Source organism: Gossypium hirsutum, chromosome A07, assembly GCF_007990345.1.
Source record: "Gossypium hirsutum isolate 1008001.06 chromosome A07, Gossypium_hirsutum_v2.1, whole genome shotgun sequence".
Taxonomy (NCBI): Eukaryota; Viridiplantae; Streptophyta; class Magnoliopsida; order Malvales; family Malvaceae; genus Gossypium; species Gossypium hirsutum.
In genome coordinates, this window is record NC_053430.1 from 10,301,518 (window position 1) to 10,320,883 (window position 19,366).

A 19,366-nucleotide genomic window follows, 5' to 3' on the forward strand; every position below is an offset into this window, starting at 1 on the left:
CTGGCTCATTTCTTTTAGTGGAACTCATTCCTTGATGCTATTCAATCACCTCTGGTCTCGTCTAAGCTGCAGCCTTGCTTGGAAGAAGCATGGCCTGTTATTTTGCAAGCACTTGCTCTGGATGCAGTTCCTGTGAATGTTGATAGGAATGGAAACTCTGAAGCTGCTGCTGAAAATATGTCAGCAAGCAGCTTAGTATCTGGGTACAGTATGGTTGAACTGGAATCCGAAGAATACCAGTTTCTGTGGGGCTTTGCTTTGCTTGTTATATTTCAGGGACAACATCCAGCCCTTTGTAAACAAGTTATACCGTTAGCCTCAGCTAAAGCGAAACATGATGGAGATACTCCTGCTGAGGATACAACTTCTCCAGGCTTGAAGTTTTATGAAATTGTTTTGCCAGTGTTCCAGTTTCTTTTAACACAGAAGTTTTTCTCAGCTGGTTTTCTTACCGTAAACATCTGTGAAGAACTGCTCCTGGTAGTGATCTCTCTCTTTTCGTTTCCTGTTTACTTTAATTTTTGGTAGCATTTACTTTGTGCCTTTTTTTCATTATGCTTTCATAGTTTTTTATCTGTTTGTTCCTCAGTTTCTAGATTAAATAAAAGGAGTTTAGGGATGCGTTTTTGTCTTCTCACTTCAAATTCTTTGAAAAATTGTGCTACCTGAAACATTCTTTTATTCCATAATCATGCTATCAAGTGGCAACATTCTGACCGAAATCGGTTTGGGTGCCGATGCAATTGGTTGAACCTATACTCTTTTGGAATTTTTATTTGCTAAAAGTTACTACTGTCCTAGGCTGAAATTGTGTATACCCCAGATGGTTTACTATTTTTATCATTTCTGTAGATTAATTGTTATGATATAATATTGACTTATTTTTATGGGTATCAAAGGTGGTGGTATTTGGTTTTGGTAATTTTGATGAAAGTAAGGACTTCTATAGTTGTTTACCATTAAGGGCATCTTCTACATGGCGACTCCATTGTCCTTTGAGATTGAATGGCCTGATTTATAATTTGACTCTGCCAAAAATAGTGAGAAAAGGAGAAGGCTAACTATAAAACCCTGAAGAAAAGAAAAGGAAAAACCAAAAGGAAAGAATTGAGAATTTACTTAAAAGTATACATGGCTTACATATTATCATCAGTAGTGATAGCTAGTGGATGGCATTACATATTTGACCAAATTATTCCCATTGTGCAAGTTTAAGGATCAGATTACACCAAATAAAAATTATGGAACTGCAATAAACATGTGAAATGGTTTTGATGTCCCCATACCTTTATTCCACTTCGCTATTAAGGCTCTAAAGACCAATATATTTGTATGTGTTTGTCTGTATATTTGTTTCTATATGACAGCAGAAGGTATAGTCTTTTAAATCTGCATGGCAATGTCAAACAAAATAATTCTAGGTTGCTCTAATTTCAGTTTAACCCTGATGATTGTGCCATGATGATTTCTTCTATCTAGTTTGGAATAATTTTTACTATCAAATTGTCATATCCAATCCATGCAGGTCTTCTCTTATTCCATCTACATGGATAATTCATGGAACAGTCTTGCGATATCTGTTCTATCTCAGGTAACTCTCAGTTTAGCTGAAATAAATTCAAGTTCTTGCTTCAAATTTGATCTCACGATGGCCTTTTATTAGTATTGTTGGAGAAAAGCATTCACCAAACTCAAATTACCTGTGATCAATTTTTGCAAGTGATCAACTACATGACTGAGGATGTGTTTCCTTCCTAAATTTCCATCTCTTTACCATCATGCTTTCTCTTTGAGATATTTTGCTATCCCTGTAAATCTGCATTTTGTTACACATGCATTACTGAATTCTTCCCTTTAATTCTACTTCCCTTCTATTATGAGGTTATGAAGTTTTGATTCTTTTAGCAAAACCAACAGGAGATGTTTGTTTCCCCAAAATTAGTTGTATAAGTTTAAAATGATGAATTATTATAGAGTTGATGCTGAGAGTTCTGTTTTCTGTTTGCTTCAATAGATCGTGCACAACTGCCCTGAAGATTTCCTTGAAGCAGAAAATTTTGCTTGCCTAGTGGTGGAACTTTGTTTGGGTTGCCTTTTTAGAGTTTTTCACTGGTATAAAATTTACCATGATATTTAAGTAATTTTAGTAGATTGCTAGTGAAACTCATTGACAATTCTAACCTTGGGCAATAATGATCTTGTTTTCTGCATTCAGTGCTAGTGCATTCTCACCTGTTCAAGCCTGCTGGGAAGATTTATTATTTCCACTATTTGTTGCTGCGAAGACAATAATGAGGCGTTTTCAACCAAAAGTGTGTTTGGTGTATTTTTTCAGATTTCTATTATGCCATATGTTTTTGTCTTGTGATTCTTTACCAAGATTTGACTTATTGCACTCTTATTGGTTTTTGTTTTTAATTACTAACTCATTGCCTACTGAACCACATGTCTCAAAAGATGCAGAAACACCTGCATTCAGTAGCATTGGCATTTCTTTTGATTGGCTACAAATTCATCAGACAAGCTTCAACTGAGTTGTCCCTATCAAAAGTTACTGATATTGTGAAGTGTGTGAATTCCTTGTTGAAGAAACTCATTGATGGTGAGCATTTTTCCTGTTTTTTCTGTTTACATTTATAAGAATACACCTACATTTTAAACATGTAATTTCTGTTTCTTCGTAGGTCATTAAGATGATTTAGTTAAGGATCTGAAAATAATATCTAATATTCATTAGATTTGTTAGCGAGTATTTTTGTTATTTCATTGAAATTTAACATTGTTTTTCAGCTAGATTTATGCATCAAACTATGTTATGTGGAAAATTAACTTTTTGTGCTTCAATATTTGAATTTTTATTGTATCAAAATCAGTGTTCCAGGAAATGTTTATGCCTTTTTATTGCCGCGAATAAAGTTCTCAAATGGGCTTCTACAATGTCTCGAAATTAATAGGGGAAAATTATACTGCTACAAAGTAGTAGATAAATCACATTAACAAAAAAGATTTCTTAGCTAAGCAGTGTTCGTAAATTTGTAGGTAAAAGGGAAAATTGTTTAGAAGTAAGAGGAATGATCAGTGACATTTAAAGAAAGAATCATGTTGAATACGTAAGCCCATGAAATTAACAATAATTAAAGAAAAAAAAGCTTTTTCTGCACTTATGCTGCCGACATTAACCATCTGATTTCTGAATACCACATTTTATTTGATGATTAATTTTTCTACAAATGTTCTTGAAAAGGAGCACATACTCTTTTTTTGGGTGAATGACGAGGTGAAAACACATCATTTAAGAGTGAGGATTTGGTTAGATTTATTGCATTGTCATGTGTATCAAATATGATCATATTGTGGCTGTTTACTCATTTATGGTTGCATGGAGGCTAATTGAAATTTATGTTGCAGATGCTCCTAATCTTGGTGATGATGCCATTGTCCACCTGAGAAATATTTTATGCACTTCTCTAGATGAACTTGCTGATTTGACCAAGGATTGCATTGAAGGCATTCATCGCCTGCATAATAAGAGATCTGACTTACGCAAACTACTGCTATTGAAGCTTGCATTCTCTATTGAACAGATAGTTATGTTGCCCAAGATAATGCATGAAATTCAATGTCTAGAAGGCAACAAAGATAGTGATCCTATCTACTTTTCGGTGTTTAAATTTTGCACTGATTGTATGCTTACTATACTAACTGACTCAAATTTACAGGTAACTTAAACCTTTCATGTCTTTAATGTCCAGGTCTACCTGCCTGTTTTATGTACAAAACAGTGTATGACTGATAATCAAACACTTTTGGGGCACAGGTACAGGCTATCGGTTTGCAGGTGCTGAAAAGCGTGGTACTGAAAAGTAACAATATGGAAGACAATAGTTCCATCGTATTCTTTATTGGAGAGCTGGTTGGGGGCATTCTCACCATAATCAAAAACATGTTAATGGTGCACCTTCTATTTGTTTCCACAAATTTAAACCATGTTGCTCCTTGCAAGTAATTTTCTGAGGATTTGTGTTATTCTTGGTGACAGAAATCCATGACTAAAGAATCAGTTGTTATTGTGGGGGAGTGCTTACAAGTCCTAATGCTGCTGCAAACAGTTTCAAAAGAGAGTGATTGCGAGAGAGGGTTCATGAGTCTCTTTTTGGAAGCTATTGTTATGATCTTCTCGGCATCAGAGGATAATTGTTCTCAGGTAATTTGTTCAAGAGCCTTCAACATTTGAAATTGGAACAAGTATTTCTATGGTTGTTTTAAACAATCTTTTGTTTATGATCATGTTGGTAGGAAGTCAATGACATAAGAAACACCGCCATCAGGCTTGTTTCTCATCTTGCCCAAATTCCTTCTTCGGCTGGTCATCTCAAGGATGTGTTGTTATTGATGTCTGAGACGCATAGACAGCAACTTCAGGTGTTTTTGCTTTCTATTTCTTTCCATATAGATGACAAGTTTTTCTATTGTGATTGAAAGAACCATAAAATGGGAAATTTCAAGTTTGGTAAACTTGTTAACTGTATTGTTAGATCGAACCTGATGGCTTTGTTTTTTCCTTTCAAGAAACATAGATCTAGTTCACTAATAGTTTTTCTCCACATGTTTCTGGTAGAGCAATGGATTCACTTTTTTGATAGAAATAGGCAATTGAAGACTTTGTTGCCTAAAGTTTTGTTTGATTTGCAATTTTCATTTTTCCCATGGCCACATTGTTCAGAAATAATAATCACCATTCTTTTTTCAGGGGGTTATTCGTGCTTCAGTAACACTGGACCATAGTGTTGGAGAAACGAAATCTGTGGCACCGCAATTAGAGATTAAACTACCAGTTCCACTTGAAATGAGAAGAGAGGACAATGCCTTACCATCAGCTACTCAAGTGAAGCTTAAACAGCAAAGTGAAGAAAGATATTCATCTCCATTAGCCACCCCTATAGGTACCAATAATGATGACATGGAAGAAGATGAAGAGGATGAAGACGATTGGGATGCCTTCCAGTCTTTTCCAGCCACAAAGAATGCAGCTGAAACTGATTCTGTAGTTGAGAGGACAGTAAAAGAATCGGACCATGATGAGTCCATCTCTTCTGCTTTGGAAATCAGTACTGATAATAGTCAGCAATATTTATCTTCAGAAAATCACAATAGTATAAATAACTCTAATGCGGAGCATTCAGAGGTTGCAACAGAAATATTATCTGATTGCTCAGGTGACGGAGGTAACAGGGAGAAGATTTTGTGTGATCTTGCAGTTGAAGAAGTGAAAGAAATATCCACAAAGATAGAGGAGCACGTGCAAAGAAGGGCATCAACTGAAACTGGAAATAGTGAAGATGCTGAAGGATCAATCGATGTCGCAGGGGATGATGAGCAGCAAAAGGAGAGTTCAGATAATAAAGTCGATACTGATTTAGTATTAGATACTCTGCCTCATGTAGGGCTTTCCGATACTGAACATAATATGGATCAGGAACAGCATTGAAAGCTGGGGAGGGACATTGATGATTGGAAGATAAGTTTTTTTTTTTTTTCCCTCGTGAAGTTTTGTATGTTTTGGCTGCCAACTGATGAGAGAGAGAGAGAGAGAGAGAGAGAGTTGCTGATAGCCATAGAAAGGTTTGAAATCACATTGAACGCCTTATTGCAGGATGTTGACCCGTGACTTTTTATAATGAAACCAATAAGCAGCCGGGCAGTTAATCTTACTGCAAAATGGACAAAGGAAAAGAAAAAATTACTTTAAAAGTTTGGGCCCCGAGAAAACAATTTCTATTTGTATTTTCTGAAAATTGAAAATGAAAATCTATTTCTCAAAATAAATATATGTACTATTATGAAATTATTTTCATAATTAAAACATGAGATATAATTACTAAATAGTAATTAATTTAGTGTAGGTTTTAATTAAATTTGTTATTAATGTAAAATAAAATTAATTTAAATAAAAAAGTGGTTCTAGACTTCTAGTATTCGTGGCCATCTCTCCGGAGCTGATGGTCTATATGCATTTTCTTACTAAAATATTTCGAATATAATGGAGGTGTCTGCGAATTTGTTTCACAATATTTGCAATTGGTCAATTTGAGAAATGGATTAATCAGACTCTTCTTTTCTTAATCTAGAAGATTGAGTTTCTTAAGAAAATTCAATAGTTTTGTACGGTCTTGTAAAAAATTGTTACCAAAAGGAACAAAAAATTAAGACCATTCATACTAACCTGGGCAGCTCTTAAGTAATCAAGCTTCGATCCTCCTGTTGGAAGATGCATCGTTGATAATATTATTATCGTATAAAAATGATTCATATAATAGGTAAGAGGTCAGGCAAGTAAGAGCGGGTGGTGACTAAAATTAATCTCAAGAAAACTTATGATATATTGGATTGAAATTTTATAGAGGATGTACTTGTTGATATTGAGCAACTTAGTCAATTACATAATTTTGTATTGTGTCATAAATTGAGAAATGGATTAATCAGACTTCTTTTCTTAATCTAGAAGATTGAGTTTCTTAAGACAATTCAATAGTTTTGTACGGTCTTGTAAAAAATTATTACCAAAAGGAACAAAAAATTAAGACCGTTCATACTAACGTGGGCAGTTCTTAAGCAATCAAGCTTCTATCCTCCTGTTGGAAGATGCATCGTTGATAATATTATTATTGTATAAAAATGATTCATATAATATGTAAGAGGTCAGGCAAGTAAGAGCGGGTGGTGACTAAAATTAATCTCGAGAAAACTTATGATATATTGGATTGGAATTTTATAGAGGATGTACTTGTTGATATTGAGCAACATAGTCAATTACATAATTTTGTATTGTGTCATAAATTGCTTTCTATGTAGATTGTTTGGAATTATAATTTATTTGAACATTATTTATTTGTAGCCGAATCAATTACTCAAGCCGTGAGTATGGGTAGATGGGAACTAATTAAGCTAACAAGGGGTGATTCGAGTGTTAAGATGGCTTAATTTTGTTTATAAAAGTTTCGATTAAGCAAATGAAACTTGTTAGGGATAAATTGGATGCCTTTTGTTATTACTTCATAAGCGAGTAACTAAAGCTACGTATCAATATTACTAATATGAGATAAAAAATGTCTAAGTGCAAGGTAAAACTCTTTTGCTATCAGAAGAATAACTCTCACCGAGGCATGTTGGTCGTCGTTCTTATATATGCAATACAATGGACTTTTCTACAGAAAGGAATAAGCTTGATAATAGAGAAAATCATACAAAACCTTGTTTGGGGCACACAGATAATTTTTTTTTGACAACGAGACCTAAAGAGATCAACCTTCAATTAATAGCATCATCAATTACAATATTATGGATCACCGTGAGGTTATCCATACCAAAAACCAAATGACCCTCGTAATGGCATAATTGCACAAAAGGTCTGCCACCTTATTACAGTTACAATTGACCAATTAACAACCGCATTATTGAACACATCCATAGTTTTAAAGCATTCATTAATGCGGTAACCCGTGATAGTAATATCCTCCTTACGCTTCTTAATTCTGTTCGCGAGGCTGGCAAGAAGACAAAGATTTGATTTAGTGAAAAGGGGTGATATTTGTCAACCGACGTCTCAGGGTGGCCTTGGAATTAAAGGGTTGGATTGACAGAATGCTGCCTTGGGTTTTATCTGGTGCTTTAAGATTGATCAACTTCGGTTCAACTGCTACGAACTAAGTATAAGTGAGGAGTTAGGCGTGGAATCATATGGAATATTGGGGATGGTGGGAGGTGGATTTTGGGCGCGACTCTTGGTTAAAAAACTGTGAGCCTTTGATGAACAGTAGTATCCAACCGGACCTTGCGTCTTCTAATAATGTGCCTATATGTAATATGACGGATCATATCGGGGATTGGAATTGGACACAATTCAAACACTTACTGACTGAACCGATAGCTTTAAAAATTAGCGCCTTGCGGCCTCCTCTGCAATCGAATATCCCTGACTTCCCCGGCTGGCGCTGGGAGAGAAGACATGTCTTTATCACTATGTCAGGTTATTATTATGCAATGGATAACCAAAATAGCTTGGAGCCTGATAAACAATGGCGATGTTTTTGGAGTTACGATGACCATCATAGAGTCAATTTTCATGTGTCTGGCGACCAGCAAAAGCTTTTGATTAAGGAAAATAGATTCCGGAGGCACCTTGTTGGCAATCCGGTGTGTTGCTATTGTGGAGACGACAGCTCATACTGTCGTAACCATTTTTTTAAAAAATGGAACGGGGATCGACTTAGATTTGAAAATGAAAGAATGGGAGTCGCTACCAATCCTTTTTGATGAGGTGTGATCGGGTCACCTTAAATTAATCATTTTAATAAAAGTTAAAATTTACTAAAACGAAAAATTTTTTGATCTACGAAAAATCAGAAAATGAGTTCGGGAGTCGGTTACGCACGAGGAAAGATTAGCACCCTCGATACGCCCAAAATTGGTACCTAGTTGATTAATTAGTGTCTTAATGTCGAAAATTAAAAACTTAAAAGACTTTTAAAATACGATCCTTCTTTATAAAAAAACTCAAGTGTTAAAGACCTTCTCGTCTCAAAATATGAAATGTCATATCCAGTAAATTAGGACACGACATCTTGAATTTTCGAGAGCGAGCTTGCCTTTTATATAAAATTCATATATTTCAACCCCTTTTTAAAAAGGATATTCGATTATTTAGGGTGAACTAGAAAAATCAAAACCCAGTAAGTTAGGGCACGTTTCCTCGAATTTTCGAACACCGAACATTGCCTTTATTTGCAAAAAAAAATCTTATCTTGAGGTAATAAGATGTCATATCCAATGAGTTAGGACACAACACCTTAAATCTCAGAGAGTAAACATTTTATTTAAAACTCGTATTATGATTAAAAAAATATTTCGTTATTTAGGTTAAATGAGAAAAATCGAAACCCAGTAAATTAGGGTACGATTATCTTGGATTACCAAATACGAAATATTTACTTTTGTGAAAGAATTATTATCGGATTAGATAAAACCTAAATTCGTAATGAAACGAGATAATAAAGAATGCATAACAAATAAAAATTGATAATCATAACAGGGTAAACATGAATACAAATGGGAATGATGATGATAAAAACGAAGATAAAATAAATGCTTCAAACGAATAATAACAAAGGGAAATAATAAATAAGCTAAATGTTTGAAATTATTTAAAAAAAAACTATAAATAAAATAGATGATGAAATAATAATAATAATGGTAAATGATGTATAAATAAAATAAATGTGCTAAAAAACATATATATTAAATTAGTTAATGTAAAAATAATAACATATAAGTAAATAAAAATGGGAAAATATAAAAATAATAATAGTAATAATACAATAGTAATAATAATAAAGAGGCGTTATAATAGTAATACGAAAATAAAATATATCATGTAATAATAACAATATAAAATTATTTAGTTTAATAATATGATGATAATAATAGTAATAATAGTAGAACATAAAAGTATATGAGAGAATACAAGTAAATCAACTTGAATTATTAAAAATAGGTGAGGAAATAAAATAGTATGATATAAAAAGAACAAAATAGTATGATATAAAAAGAACAGTAGTGTCAATAATAGTGACAATGATATTAATAGTATAATGAAAATCAAAAGTTCTAAATCTATATAAAAAGATATAAAATAATAAGAAGTAAAATGATAAAACGAAATGAATATATTGTAAAAAAATAGTTGACAAATAAATACAAAAAGGAGATACAACAACAACAATTATAATAATAAGAATAATAATAATGATAATAGATTTTTTTAAAAAAATAATTATATATATATACAATCTAATATATTTTTCTTTAATATACAAAAAAAGAGCGATAAGTTAACGATTAGGTGATAATAAAATAATAGATTATAAGGCAATAATAATAATAGAAGCATAAATAAAACAGAACATAGTAAATAAATATATGGAAGGATTAAAAATAAATAAAATGACAATATATGAATAAGAAAGTAAATGTTTAAACAAATAAAATAAAAGAATAATGAATAACTAATCAAATAAGTAAATAAATGGACAAATACATAAAATAAAAAGGCTTGACTAAAAGTTTAAAGGAATTTAAAGAACGAGAAAAAAATATAATGAAGCAGGGGACCAAACTGTAACGCGCAAGTGAAACAGAGGGTTCGAAAGGGAAAATATCCTTATGCTCTTAAATGCCATGTTTTATGCGGGACTAAAATGGGATACCAGCAGATTTCTGAGCCAAAATTAAAAGAAAAAGAAGGGACAAAAAAGAGGGGCCAATCGAAGCAGATCAAAAGAGTGGAAGGACCATTTGCAAAATTTATCCCAAAAGCAGAAATATACTTATCCTGGGGGTTGTGACGCCGTTTCACTAGTTATTAAGACTAAAAAAAAATAAAAAAAATCACTTGAATGGCCATCTGCCATTTTCTACAAAAATCAAAACAAATCCCTAACCCCCATTCTTTATCCCTCATTTGAAAGCCAGGCATCCTTAGCCTACAATTGGAAGAAGAAGGTTTTCCCTTTATTATTTTTTGGGCTCGGTTTCGGCGATGGAGAAGGAGACTCCGGCGACGTGACCGTGAGGTGATTCAGGTAAGTTTTTCTCTTCTTCTTCCTTTTATTTTCATATTTTTATTTAAAATAGATTTATAGGAAAATGAAAAGAAAAACAAGAAAATGAAGAGACAAAAGATTAAAACGAAACCTTTTCTTTCTATTTTGCTTTTTTGATTTTTCAGATCTGCCCGTATTACAGTGTTTTTTTGTATTCAAAAAAAGAAAAACCCCTATTTACAATTGTTTTTCTCTTTTGAAATATAAAAAATCCTCCCCCTCTTACAAATGATAGATTTCGGTTTTTAAAGCCAATGTTTTTCTTGTTCCCTTTGTTTATTATTTCTTCTCTGTTGTTCACGTGCCTTATTTGTTCCTTTTCTGTCCTCTTTTGTTTGTTTGCAGGGATGGCAGAGATGGTTGAAGGCAGAAGGTATGGGCGATGGTATGGGACACCTGTCTCGGGCGTTGTGCACGTTGAGGCCAGCACATGGAGGCAGCAGCGCAAGGGTTAGGGGCTAGGGTTGATTACTGAAAATTTTGATGGTTTAATGGGCTATTATTTTGGTTTTGGGCCGGGCATAATTGGGCCTGTACACATATATTGAGAAGATGTTTCCCAACCATGTCAGGCTTGTTAAACGAGAGAGGTTTCAAGAATTTTTGAGCTTACGTATTCATGATCAATTGTATGCAAATCTTTTCAATCCCTCATATTTTGCAGTGGATGGGATATGGTGTTTGGAATTCTTAGTTGGAGCTTGAGGAATGAGATGAATAGTAGGATACTGAATGAGGCATTCTTTGCATGGGAGAACATCCTTGAAAGAGGAAGTCGATTGTGGAATGAGGTGATCAAAGCAAGGTCAGATTTGCAAGCAAAACTTGGCAGGGTCGTACTAGGGAATGGGAGAGAAACCACCTCTCGGTTGGTATAAGATTTAATACTGATAATGGTAGAAGCAGTACAACCGGCTTTGTTGCCACGGGTGGGGTATTATGGGGGTCGTTGGTTTAGGGGATTTGCGCATAACCTTGGTTGTTGCTCAGTCACTGAAGTAGAAATGTGGGGGGCGTATGATGATTTTTATAACATGCTTGGAACATGGGGGCGAGAAGGAGGAGCGCCTTGCAGTGGTCTATCTACTTCGCAATGAAATAGAAATGCAGAGCAGCAATGCAGTCTATCCTTCAAATTGAAGTATGTTGGAAATGGGTCCGAACGTTAATATTATATGAGTCTACATGGAAGGAAACGGTCTTCCTTCCCACTTCACGTTTCATTTACTAAACCAATAACTGGCTTGATCATTCTTGTCTTCATGGAAGAAGGAAACTGCAAAAGATAGGATAAAACCGCCCCCCTCCCCTCCCCACCCAAAAAAATTACTAACATTGTGGGGAGGGATAACTACAAACTCAAACATGGACAATAAAACAAACATAAAAAATACCAAATGTATATATAATTATCGATATCTAAACAATCCGGTATGTTGGTATTATGAATTTATTGTATTCTAAAATCTTGTTTTAAATATATATTTTCTTAAAGAGAGACTCTGAGAGAGAGAGAAGACATGTAGAAGAACATTAGGAGGATTCTTCTCAAAATTGCCAACACAGTCACTTACACTTTCATAATATCAACTTACAATTAACTTAAAAAGAAAAGACAAGTAACAAATTTGAGGTCTTATAAACAAGACGAATGTCAAAATGCTTATGCAATTAACTACTACTTCATATTTACTAAACCATTCGGCTTGGTCTTCTTGTCTTCATGGAGGAACTTGCAAAAGATAGGGATGAAACCATCATACACCCCCCCAAAAAAAAACAAACCAATGCAATCAACCTTACAACATAGATATAATTACTAACCTTGGATGATATTGTGGGGAGAGATAACCACGATTTTCTTAGAGAGAGAGAGAGATGACATGTGGAAGAGCATTAAGAGGATTCTTTTCAAAATTTCTAAGAGAGTCACTTACACTTTTTTAATATTGACTTATAATTAACTTAAAAAGAAGAGACAAATATATAGCAATTTTGGAGTCTTATAAACAAGTAAGACGTATGTTAAAATGCTTATGCAATTAACAACTACTGGACATTTACTAAACCAATTGGCTTGGTATTTTGTCTTCATGAAACTTGGTAAAGAGAGTGATGAAACCATCATACACCCCAGAAAATGACAGATAAAATCACTAACCTTGAACGACATTGTTGAAAGAGGCAGTTACAAACTTAAATATGGACAGCAAAAATGATATCTAAACAATCCGTTATGTTGGTATTATGAATTTATTGTATTTCAAAAATTTATATTTTCTTAGAGAGAGAGAGAGAGGGAGATATGGAGAGAGGGAGAGGGAGAGAGAGAGAAGGAGAGAGAAAGGGAGAGAGGGGGAGAGAGGGAGGGAGGGAGGGAGGGAGGAAGGGAGGGAGGGAGGGAGAAGGAGCATTAGGAGGATTCTTCTCAAAACTACTAAGAGAGTCACTTATACTTTCATAATAATAACTTACAATTTGCTTAAAAAGAAAAGACAAGTAACAAATTTGGAGTCGTATAAACAAACAAGACTTCTGTTAAAATGCTTATATAATTAACCACTACATCACATTTACTAATCCAATTGGCTTGGTCTTCTTGTCTTCATGGAGGAATCTGCAAAAGATAAGGATGAAACCATCATATACCCCCCAAAAAAAACCAATTCAATCAACCCTATGTTACATAATTACTAACATTGAACGATATTATAGGGGAGAGGTAACCACGATTTTCTTAGAGAGAGAGAAATGATATGTGGAAGAGCATTAGGAGGATTCTTTTGAAAATTGCTAAGAGAGTCACTTACACTTTCTTAACTTACAATTAACTTAAAAAAAAGAAAGAAAAATAACAATTTTGGAGTCTTATAAACAAGCAAGTCGTGTGTTAAAACGCTTATGCAATTAACCACTACTTCACATTTACTAAACCAATCGACTTGGTCTTCTTTTTTTTCATTGCAGATCCTGCAAAAGAGAGGGATGAAACCATCATACACCCCCCAAAAAAATGACAGATATAATTACTAATCTTGAACGACATTGTTGGGAGGGACAGTTACGAAATTAAACATTGACAGTACAATGGACATGAAAAATACCAAATATATATAATCACCGATTTCTAAACAATCTGGTATGTTGGTGTTATGAATTTAGTGTATTTCAATATATATATTTTGTTAAAGAGGGAGAGAGAGAGAGAGAGAGCATTAGGAGGATTTTTCTCAAAATTGCCAAGAGAGTCACTTGCACTTTCATAATACCGACTTACAATTAACTTAAAAATAAAAATAAATAACAATTTTAAAGTTTTATAAATAAACAAGACGTGTCTTAAAACACTTACGCTATTAACCACCATTTCACATTTACTAAACCAATTAGCTTGGTCTTCTTCATGGAGAAACTCCCAAAAGTGATGCAACCTATCCACGATGATAGTGATGAAACCATTATACAACCCCCTCCCCTAAAAAAAAAAACATTTTAATCAACCTTACATGATGGATAAAATTATTTACTTTGAACAATATTATTGAAAGGGGAAACTATAAACTTAAACATAAATAGTAAAATGAATATGAAAAATACCAAATATATATAATTACTGATATTTAAACAATTTTGTAGGTTGGTATTATAAATTTAGTGTATTTCAAAATCTCGTTTTAAATATAAATTAGAGAGATTCTTCTCAAAAGTCACTTACACTTTCATAATACTGACTTAAAACGAAAAGATAAGTAACAAGTTTAGATTCTTATAAACAAGTTATGTGATAAAATGCTTATGAAATTAACCACTACTGCCCCCTAATATTTCACCTACGCACTCTAAATTACTTCGTTTATCTAATGTTTTGTGCGTTCCGACTATAAGGAAAAATCTCCTATCTGTATCTCAGTTTGCCATTGACAATGGTGTGTTTTTTGAATTTCACCCAACGTATTATGTTATTAAGGATAGCATGACTCGGGAAATATTGCTGAAGGGCCACATTCGTGATGGGCTTTATCATTTTTCTCTGTTGGTTGCATCTGCTCAGTTTGCTGTAGCTTCTTCTACTACCCACATTGGACTTCAGAATCAGTCTGACGACTATGCTATATTTTCTGTGGCACAAACGCCTTGGTCATCCCTCTACTTCTGTTGTTAAATCTGTTTTAAATAAATTTAGCATTACTTCAAATAAAGCCTCTTTTGATAATGTTTGTACTGCTTGTCAAAAAGGGAAATCCATAAATTGCCCTTTCCTGATTCGACTACTGAATACAATAATCCGTTTGCCTTGGTTGTCTCTGATCTCTGGGGTCCTGCATCAGTTGCCTGTGGTAATAATTGGTATTATATATCTTTTATTGACATGTGCACTCATCTTACTTGGATTTATCTTCTTCGACGAAAGTCTCAGGTCGTAGATTGCTTTGTTCAGTTTCAGTAACTAGTCAAAACTCAGTTTGGGAAAACTATCAAACAATTTCAAAGTGATTGAGGTGACGAATATCGAGCCTTCACTTCTGTTCTTGCAACTCAAGGGATAATTCATCAGTTGTCTTGTCTGCATACCTCTGAACAGAATGGAGTGGCTAAAAGCAAACATCGGCATATTGTTGACATGGGCGTCACACTTTTGGCTCAAGCGAATCTCTCTATAGAATTTTGGGCCTATATATTTTTTTTGTGTTGTTCATCTCATGAACCGTCTTTCTACCTTGGTTTTGAAAGGACAGATTCCGTATCACGTTCTTCATGGACAAGATCCCACATATGATCATCTACGCGTATTTGGGTGTTGCTATTTTCCATATTTACGTTTGTCTCAGCGTCATAAATTGGATTTTTGATCTCAACCCTGTACAATCTTGGGATATAGTTCTGAACACAAAAGATATCAGTGTCTTCTACCGGATGGTAAGATTATCCTTTCTCGTCATGTTGTGTTCGATAAACAATGATTTTTGTCTTCTTTGTCTGCTACGCAGGGTTCCATGTCTTCATCTGGTTCCATAACGATGTTTGTTCCTATTGTAAAGACTATCCCTTCTCGGCCCGTGGAGCTCTCATCTCCTCTACCGTCATCTTTTTCTCCTATTTGCTACCCCTCACCTACTGTTTTTAAGGTTCCTCAAGTTGAGGTGGGCTCTGGCCGTGAGACTCATAGTTCTACCTCATTACCCAATGGTGATGTTGATTCTAGCTCTACCATGTCTCCTACTACTGTTTAGTCCTCCCTTTTGGTTCAAGAATCTTCTTGGCCTTTGAAAAATACTCATTCGATGGTTATTCGGTCTAAGGCTGGCATTTTTAAGCCCAAGGCTTTGTCTTTTGAGGCTATTGAGCCCCACACCATTGAGGAGGCTTTTTCTACCACCGAATGATGTACTGCAGCTCAAGCAGAATTTGATGCTCTTATTCATAATTCCACCTGGGATTTTGTTTCGTTACACCTAATCGCAAGGTAATCAGGTGTAAATGGCTTTTCAAGGTCAAGAAAAATATTGATGGCATTATCGCCCGTTGCAAGGCTCGGTTGATTGCTAAAGGATGTTCTCAGGCCCTTGGATCTGATTTCAAGGAAATGTTCTGTCCAGTGATCAAACTTGCCACTTTTTGAGTAATTCTGTCAGTTGCTGTCTCCAACGAATGGCAGCTCCGTCAAGTTGATGTGAATAATGCTTTTTGAATGGTGATCTTGCTGACGAAGTGTTCATACAACAACTTCCGAGGTATGTTCAGTATGGTTCGAATGGAAAATCATTAGTCTATCGTCTGAAGAAAGCTTTATATGGGCTTCGTCAGGCCCCACGTGCTTGGTTTGATAAATTGAAGACTTTTCTCGTTTCTGTTGGCTTTGTTATATCCAAATCTGATGTATCTCTGTTTTTTCGAATTACAACTAACTCTACTCTTTATGTGTTTGTGTATGTGGATGACATTATCATTACTGGAAGTATACCTACTTGTAAACTAGCTCTGTTCAGCAGTTGAACGACAAGTTCTCACTTAAAGATACGGGCTATCTCCTCTATTTTCTCAGGATTGGGGTTACTCGTTCCTTCACAGGGTGTTATCATCATTGCCAAAGAAAGTACATCCGTGATCTACTCGACAAGAGTTCTATGACTCAAGCAAAGAGTGTCCATACTCCAATGATTAGCTCATCTATTCTGCCCAAGGATGAAGGGGACCGTCTCAGTTATACTACTGAGTACAGAAGTCTTATAGGTGCTTTACAGTATGTGGTTTTGACTCATTCGGATATTGCAATGCGGTAAATCATATATGCCAGTTCATGCATACACCCATTACTGTTCATCTTGTCGCCTTAAAAAGAATCCTGTGATATTTATGTGGTACACTTAATTATGGGATTTTTTTTCGTCCATCCGTCTGACTTTCTTTAGTTGGTTATGCAGACGCTAACTAGGCGCTGAATTTTGACGATCGTCGCTCTACGATAGGCTATTTTGTATATTTTGGTCACACACATGTCTCTTGGTATTCCAATAAGCAGCAAGTGGTTTTGCAATTTACGACTGAGGTTGAATATTGAAGTCTTTTTGTAGCTACTAGTGATATTACTTGGTTGGTCTCGTTACTAAAGGAGTTATAACTTCAAAATGTTGATCCGCCTACTATTTGGTGTAACAACTCTTATGCAGTTGCCGTAGCTACCAATCTTATTTTACATTCCAAATTCAAACATGTCAAGCTTGATCTATTTTTTGTATGCGAAAAAGTCGCCGACGACTCCATTATTGTTGGTGAGGTTCCTGCGTGTGATCAAGTCGCCAACATTCTCACCAATCCACTCCCTGTATCTTCCTTTGCTAGATTTCGAAATCTTCTTCGAGTCTTACCTCTCAAGAAGATGGATGAAGGTTAAGAGTATAGTTGACTCTGTTATTGAGGTAGCCTATTAGCTGTTAGTCTGTCAATCAAGTAGTTAAGCTGTTAGCAATAATAGTTACTCTTGTATTCTATAAATACTATCACTATAATATACAATTCAACATATACTAGTCCAGATACAAAGATTTCTTTCAAATACTCAACATATTTCTAGTCTATCTTTTCAATACGTAGTAGTGCTTTCATTCATTCAATTATCAATATATTAGTTATTCACCATAAATGTTAACAATATGAATTAGGAACAACATTGAAAGTCGGGGAGGGACATTAATGATTGGAAGAGAGAGAGAGAGAGAGAGAGCCATAGAAAGGTTTGAAATCACATTGAACGCCTTATTGCAAGATGTTGGCCCGTGACTTTTGAAAGTTGTTTATTATAAAACCATGACTTTTTTTTTTGATTAGTGGTTTATAATGAAACCAATAAGCAGCTGGGCAGTTAATCTTATTGCAAAATGGAAAAAGGAAAAGAATAAATTACTTTAAAAGTTTGCCCTCGAGAAAACAATTTCTATTCGTATTTTTTGAAAATTGAAAATGAAAATCTATTTCTCAAAAGAAATATATGTACTATTATGAAATTATTTTCATAATTGAAACATGAGATATAATTACTAAATAGTAATTAATAGTGTAGGTTTTAATTAAATGTGTTATTAATATAAAATAAAATTAATTTATATAAAAAGTGGTTCTAGACTTCTAGTATTCGTGGCCATCTCTCTGGGGCTGTGGTTTATATGGATTCTCTTACTAAAATATTTCGAATATAATGGAGGTGTCTGCGAATTTGTTTCACAATATTTGGAATTGGTCAATTTGAGAAATGGATTAATCAAAATCTTCTTTTCTTAATCTAAAAGATTGAGTTTCTTAAGACAATTCAATAGTTTTGTACGGTCTTGTAAAAAATTGTTACCAAAAGGAACAAAAAATTAAGACCATTCATACTAACTTGGGTAGTTCTTAAGCAATCAAGCTTTGATCTTCCTGTTGGAAGATGCATCGTTGATAATATTATTATTGTATAAAAATGATTCATATAATATGTAAGAGGTCAGGCAAGTAAGAGCGGGTGGTGACTAAAATTAATCTCGAGAAAACTTATGATATATTGGATTGGAATTTTATAGAGGATGTACTTGTTGATATTGAGCAACATAGTTAATTACATAATTTTGTATTGTGTCATAAATTGCTTTCTATGCAGATTGTTTGGAATTATAATTTATTTGAACATTATTTATTTGTAGCCGAATCAATTACTCAAGCCGTGAGTATGGGTAGATGAGAACTAATTAAGCTAACAAGGGGTGATTCGAGTGTTAAGATGGCTTAATTTTGTTTACAGAAGCTTCGATTGAGCAAATGAAACTTGTTAGGGATAAATTGGATGCCTTTTGTTATTGCTTCATAAGCGAGTAATTAAAGCTACGTATCAATATTACTAATATGAGATAAAAAATGTCTAAGTGCAAGGTAAAACTCTTTTGCTATCAGAAGAATAACTTTCACCGAGGCATGTTGGTCGTCGTTCTTATATGCAATACAATGGACATTTCTACAGAAAGGAATAAGCTCGATAATAGAGAAAATCATACAAAACCTTGTTGGGGGCACACAGAAGACAATAAATTTTTTTTTTGACAACAAGACCTAAAGAGATCAACCTTCAATTAATAGCATCATCAATTAAAATATTATGGATCACCATAGGGTTATCCATACCAAAAACCAAATGACCCTCTTGAGTAATGGCATAATTGCATAAAAGGTCTGCCACCTTA

General features: G+C 34.2%; 1 protein-coding gene and 1 long non-coding RNA gene across 4 annotated transcripts in view; both read left to right on the forward strand.

Moving 5' to 3' along the window:
- The window catches only part of LOC107934225 (protein SWEETIE), a 40,950-nt gene extending 35,199 nt beyond the window's left edge, over positions 1–5,751 (forward strand). For 2 of the 3 annotated variants that reach the window (XM_041117547.1, XM_041117548.1), the window contains 10 exons: positions 19–480; positions 1,526–1,591; positions 2,015–2,112; positions 2,216–2,312; positions 2,458–2,602; positions 3,409–3,719; positions 3,818–3,952; positions 4,040–4,204; positions 4,297–4,422; positions 4,751–5,751. In XM_041117547.1, coding sequence (XP_040973481.1) covers positions 19–480; positions 1,526–1,591; positions 2,015–2,112; positions 2,216–2,312; positions 2,458–2,602; positions 3,409–3,719; positions 3,818–3,952; positions 4,040–4,204; positions 4,297–4,422; positions 4,751–5,488 — 2,343 coding nt within the window. In that variant the 3' untranslated portion in view covers positions 5,489–5,751. The remainder of the gene's footprint in view (positions 1–18; positions 481–1,525; positions 1,592–2,014; positions 2,113–2,215; positions 2,313–2,457; positions 2,603–3,408; positions 3,720–3,817; positions 3,953–4,039; positions 4,205–4,296; positions 4,423–4,750) is intronic. The other variant, XM_016866599.2, reaches the window with a different exon arrangement.
- A 4,580-nt stretch (positions 5,752–10,331) lies between these two features.
- On the forward strand, positions 10,332–12,103 carry LOC107934216 (uncharacterized). The gene is made up of 2 exons (XR_001693827.2): positions 10,332–10,637; positions 11,004–12,103. It is a non-coding gene; the product is annotated as an uncharacterized lncRNA (long non-coding RNA).
- Positions 12,104–19,366: the final 7,263 nt, after the last annotated feature.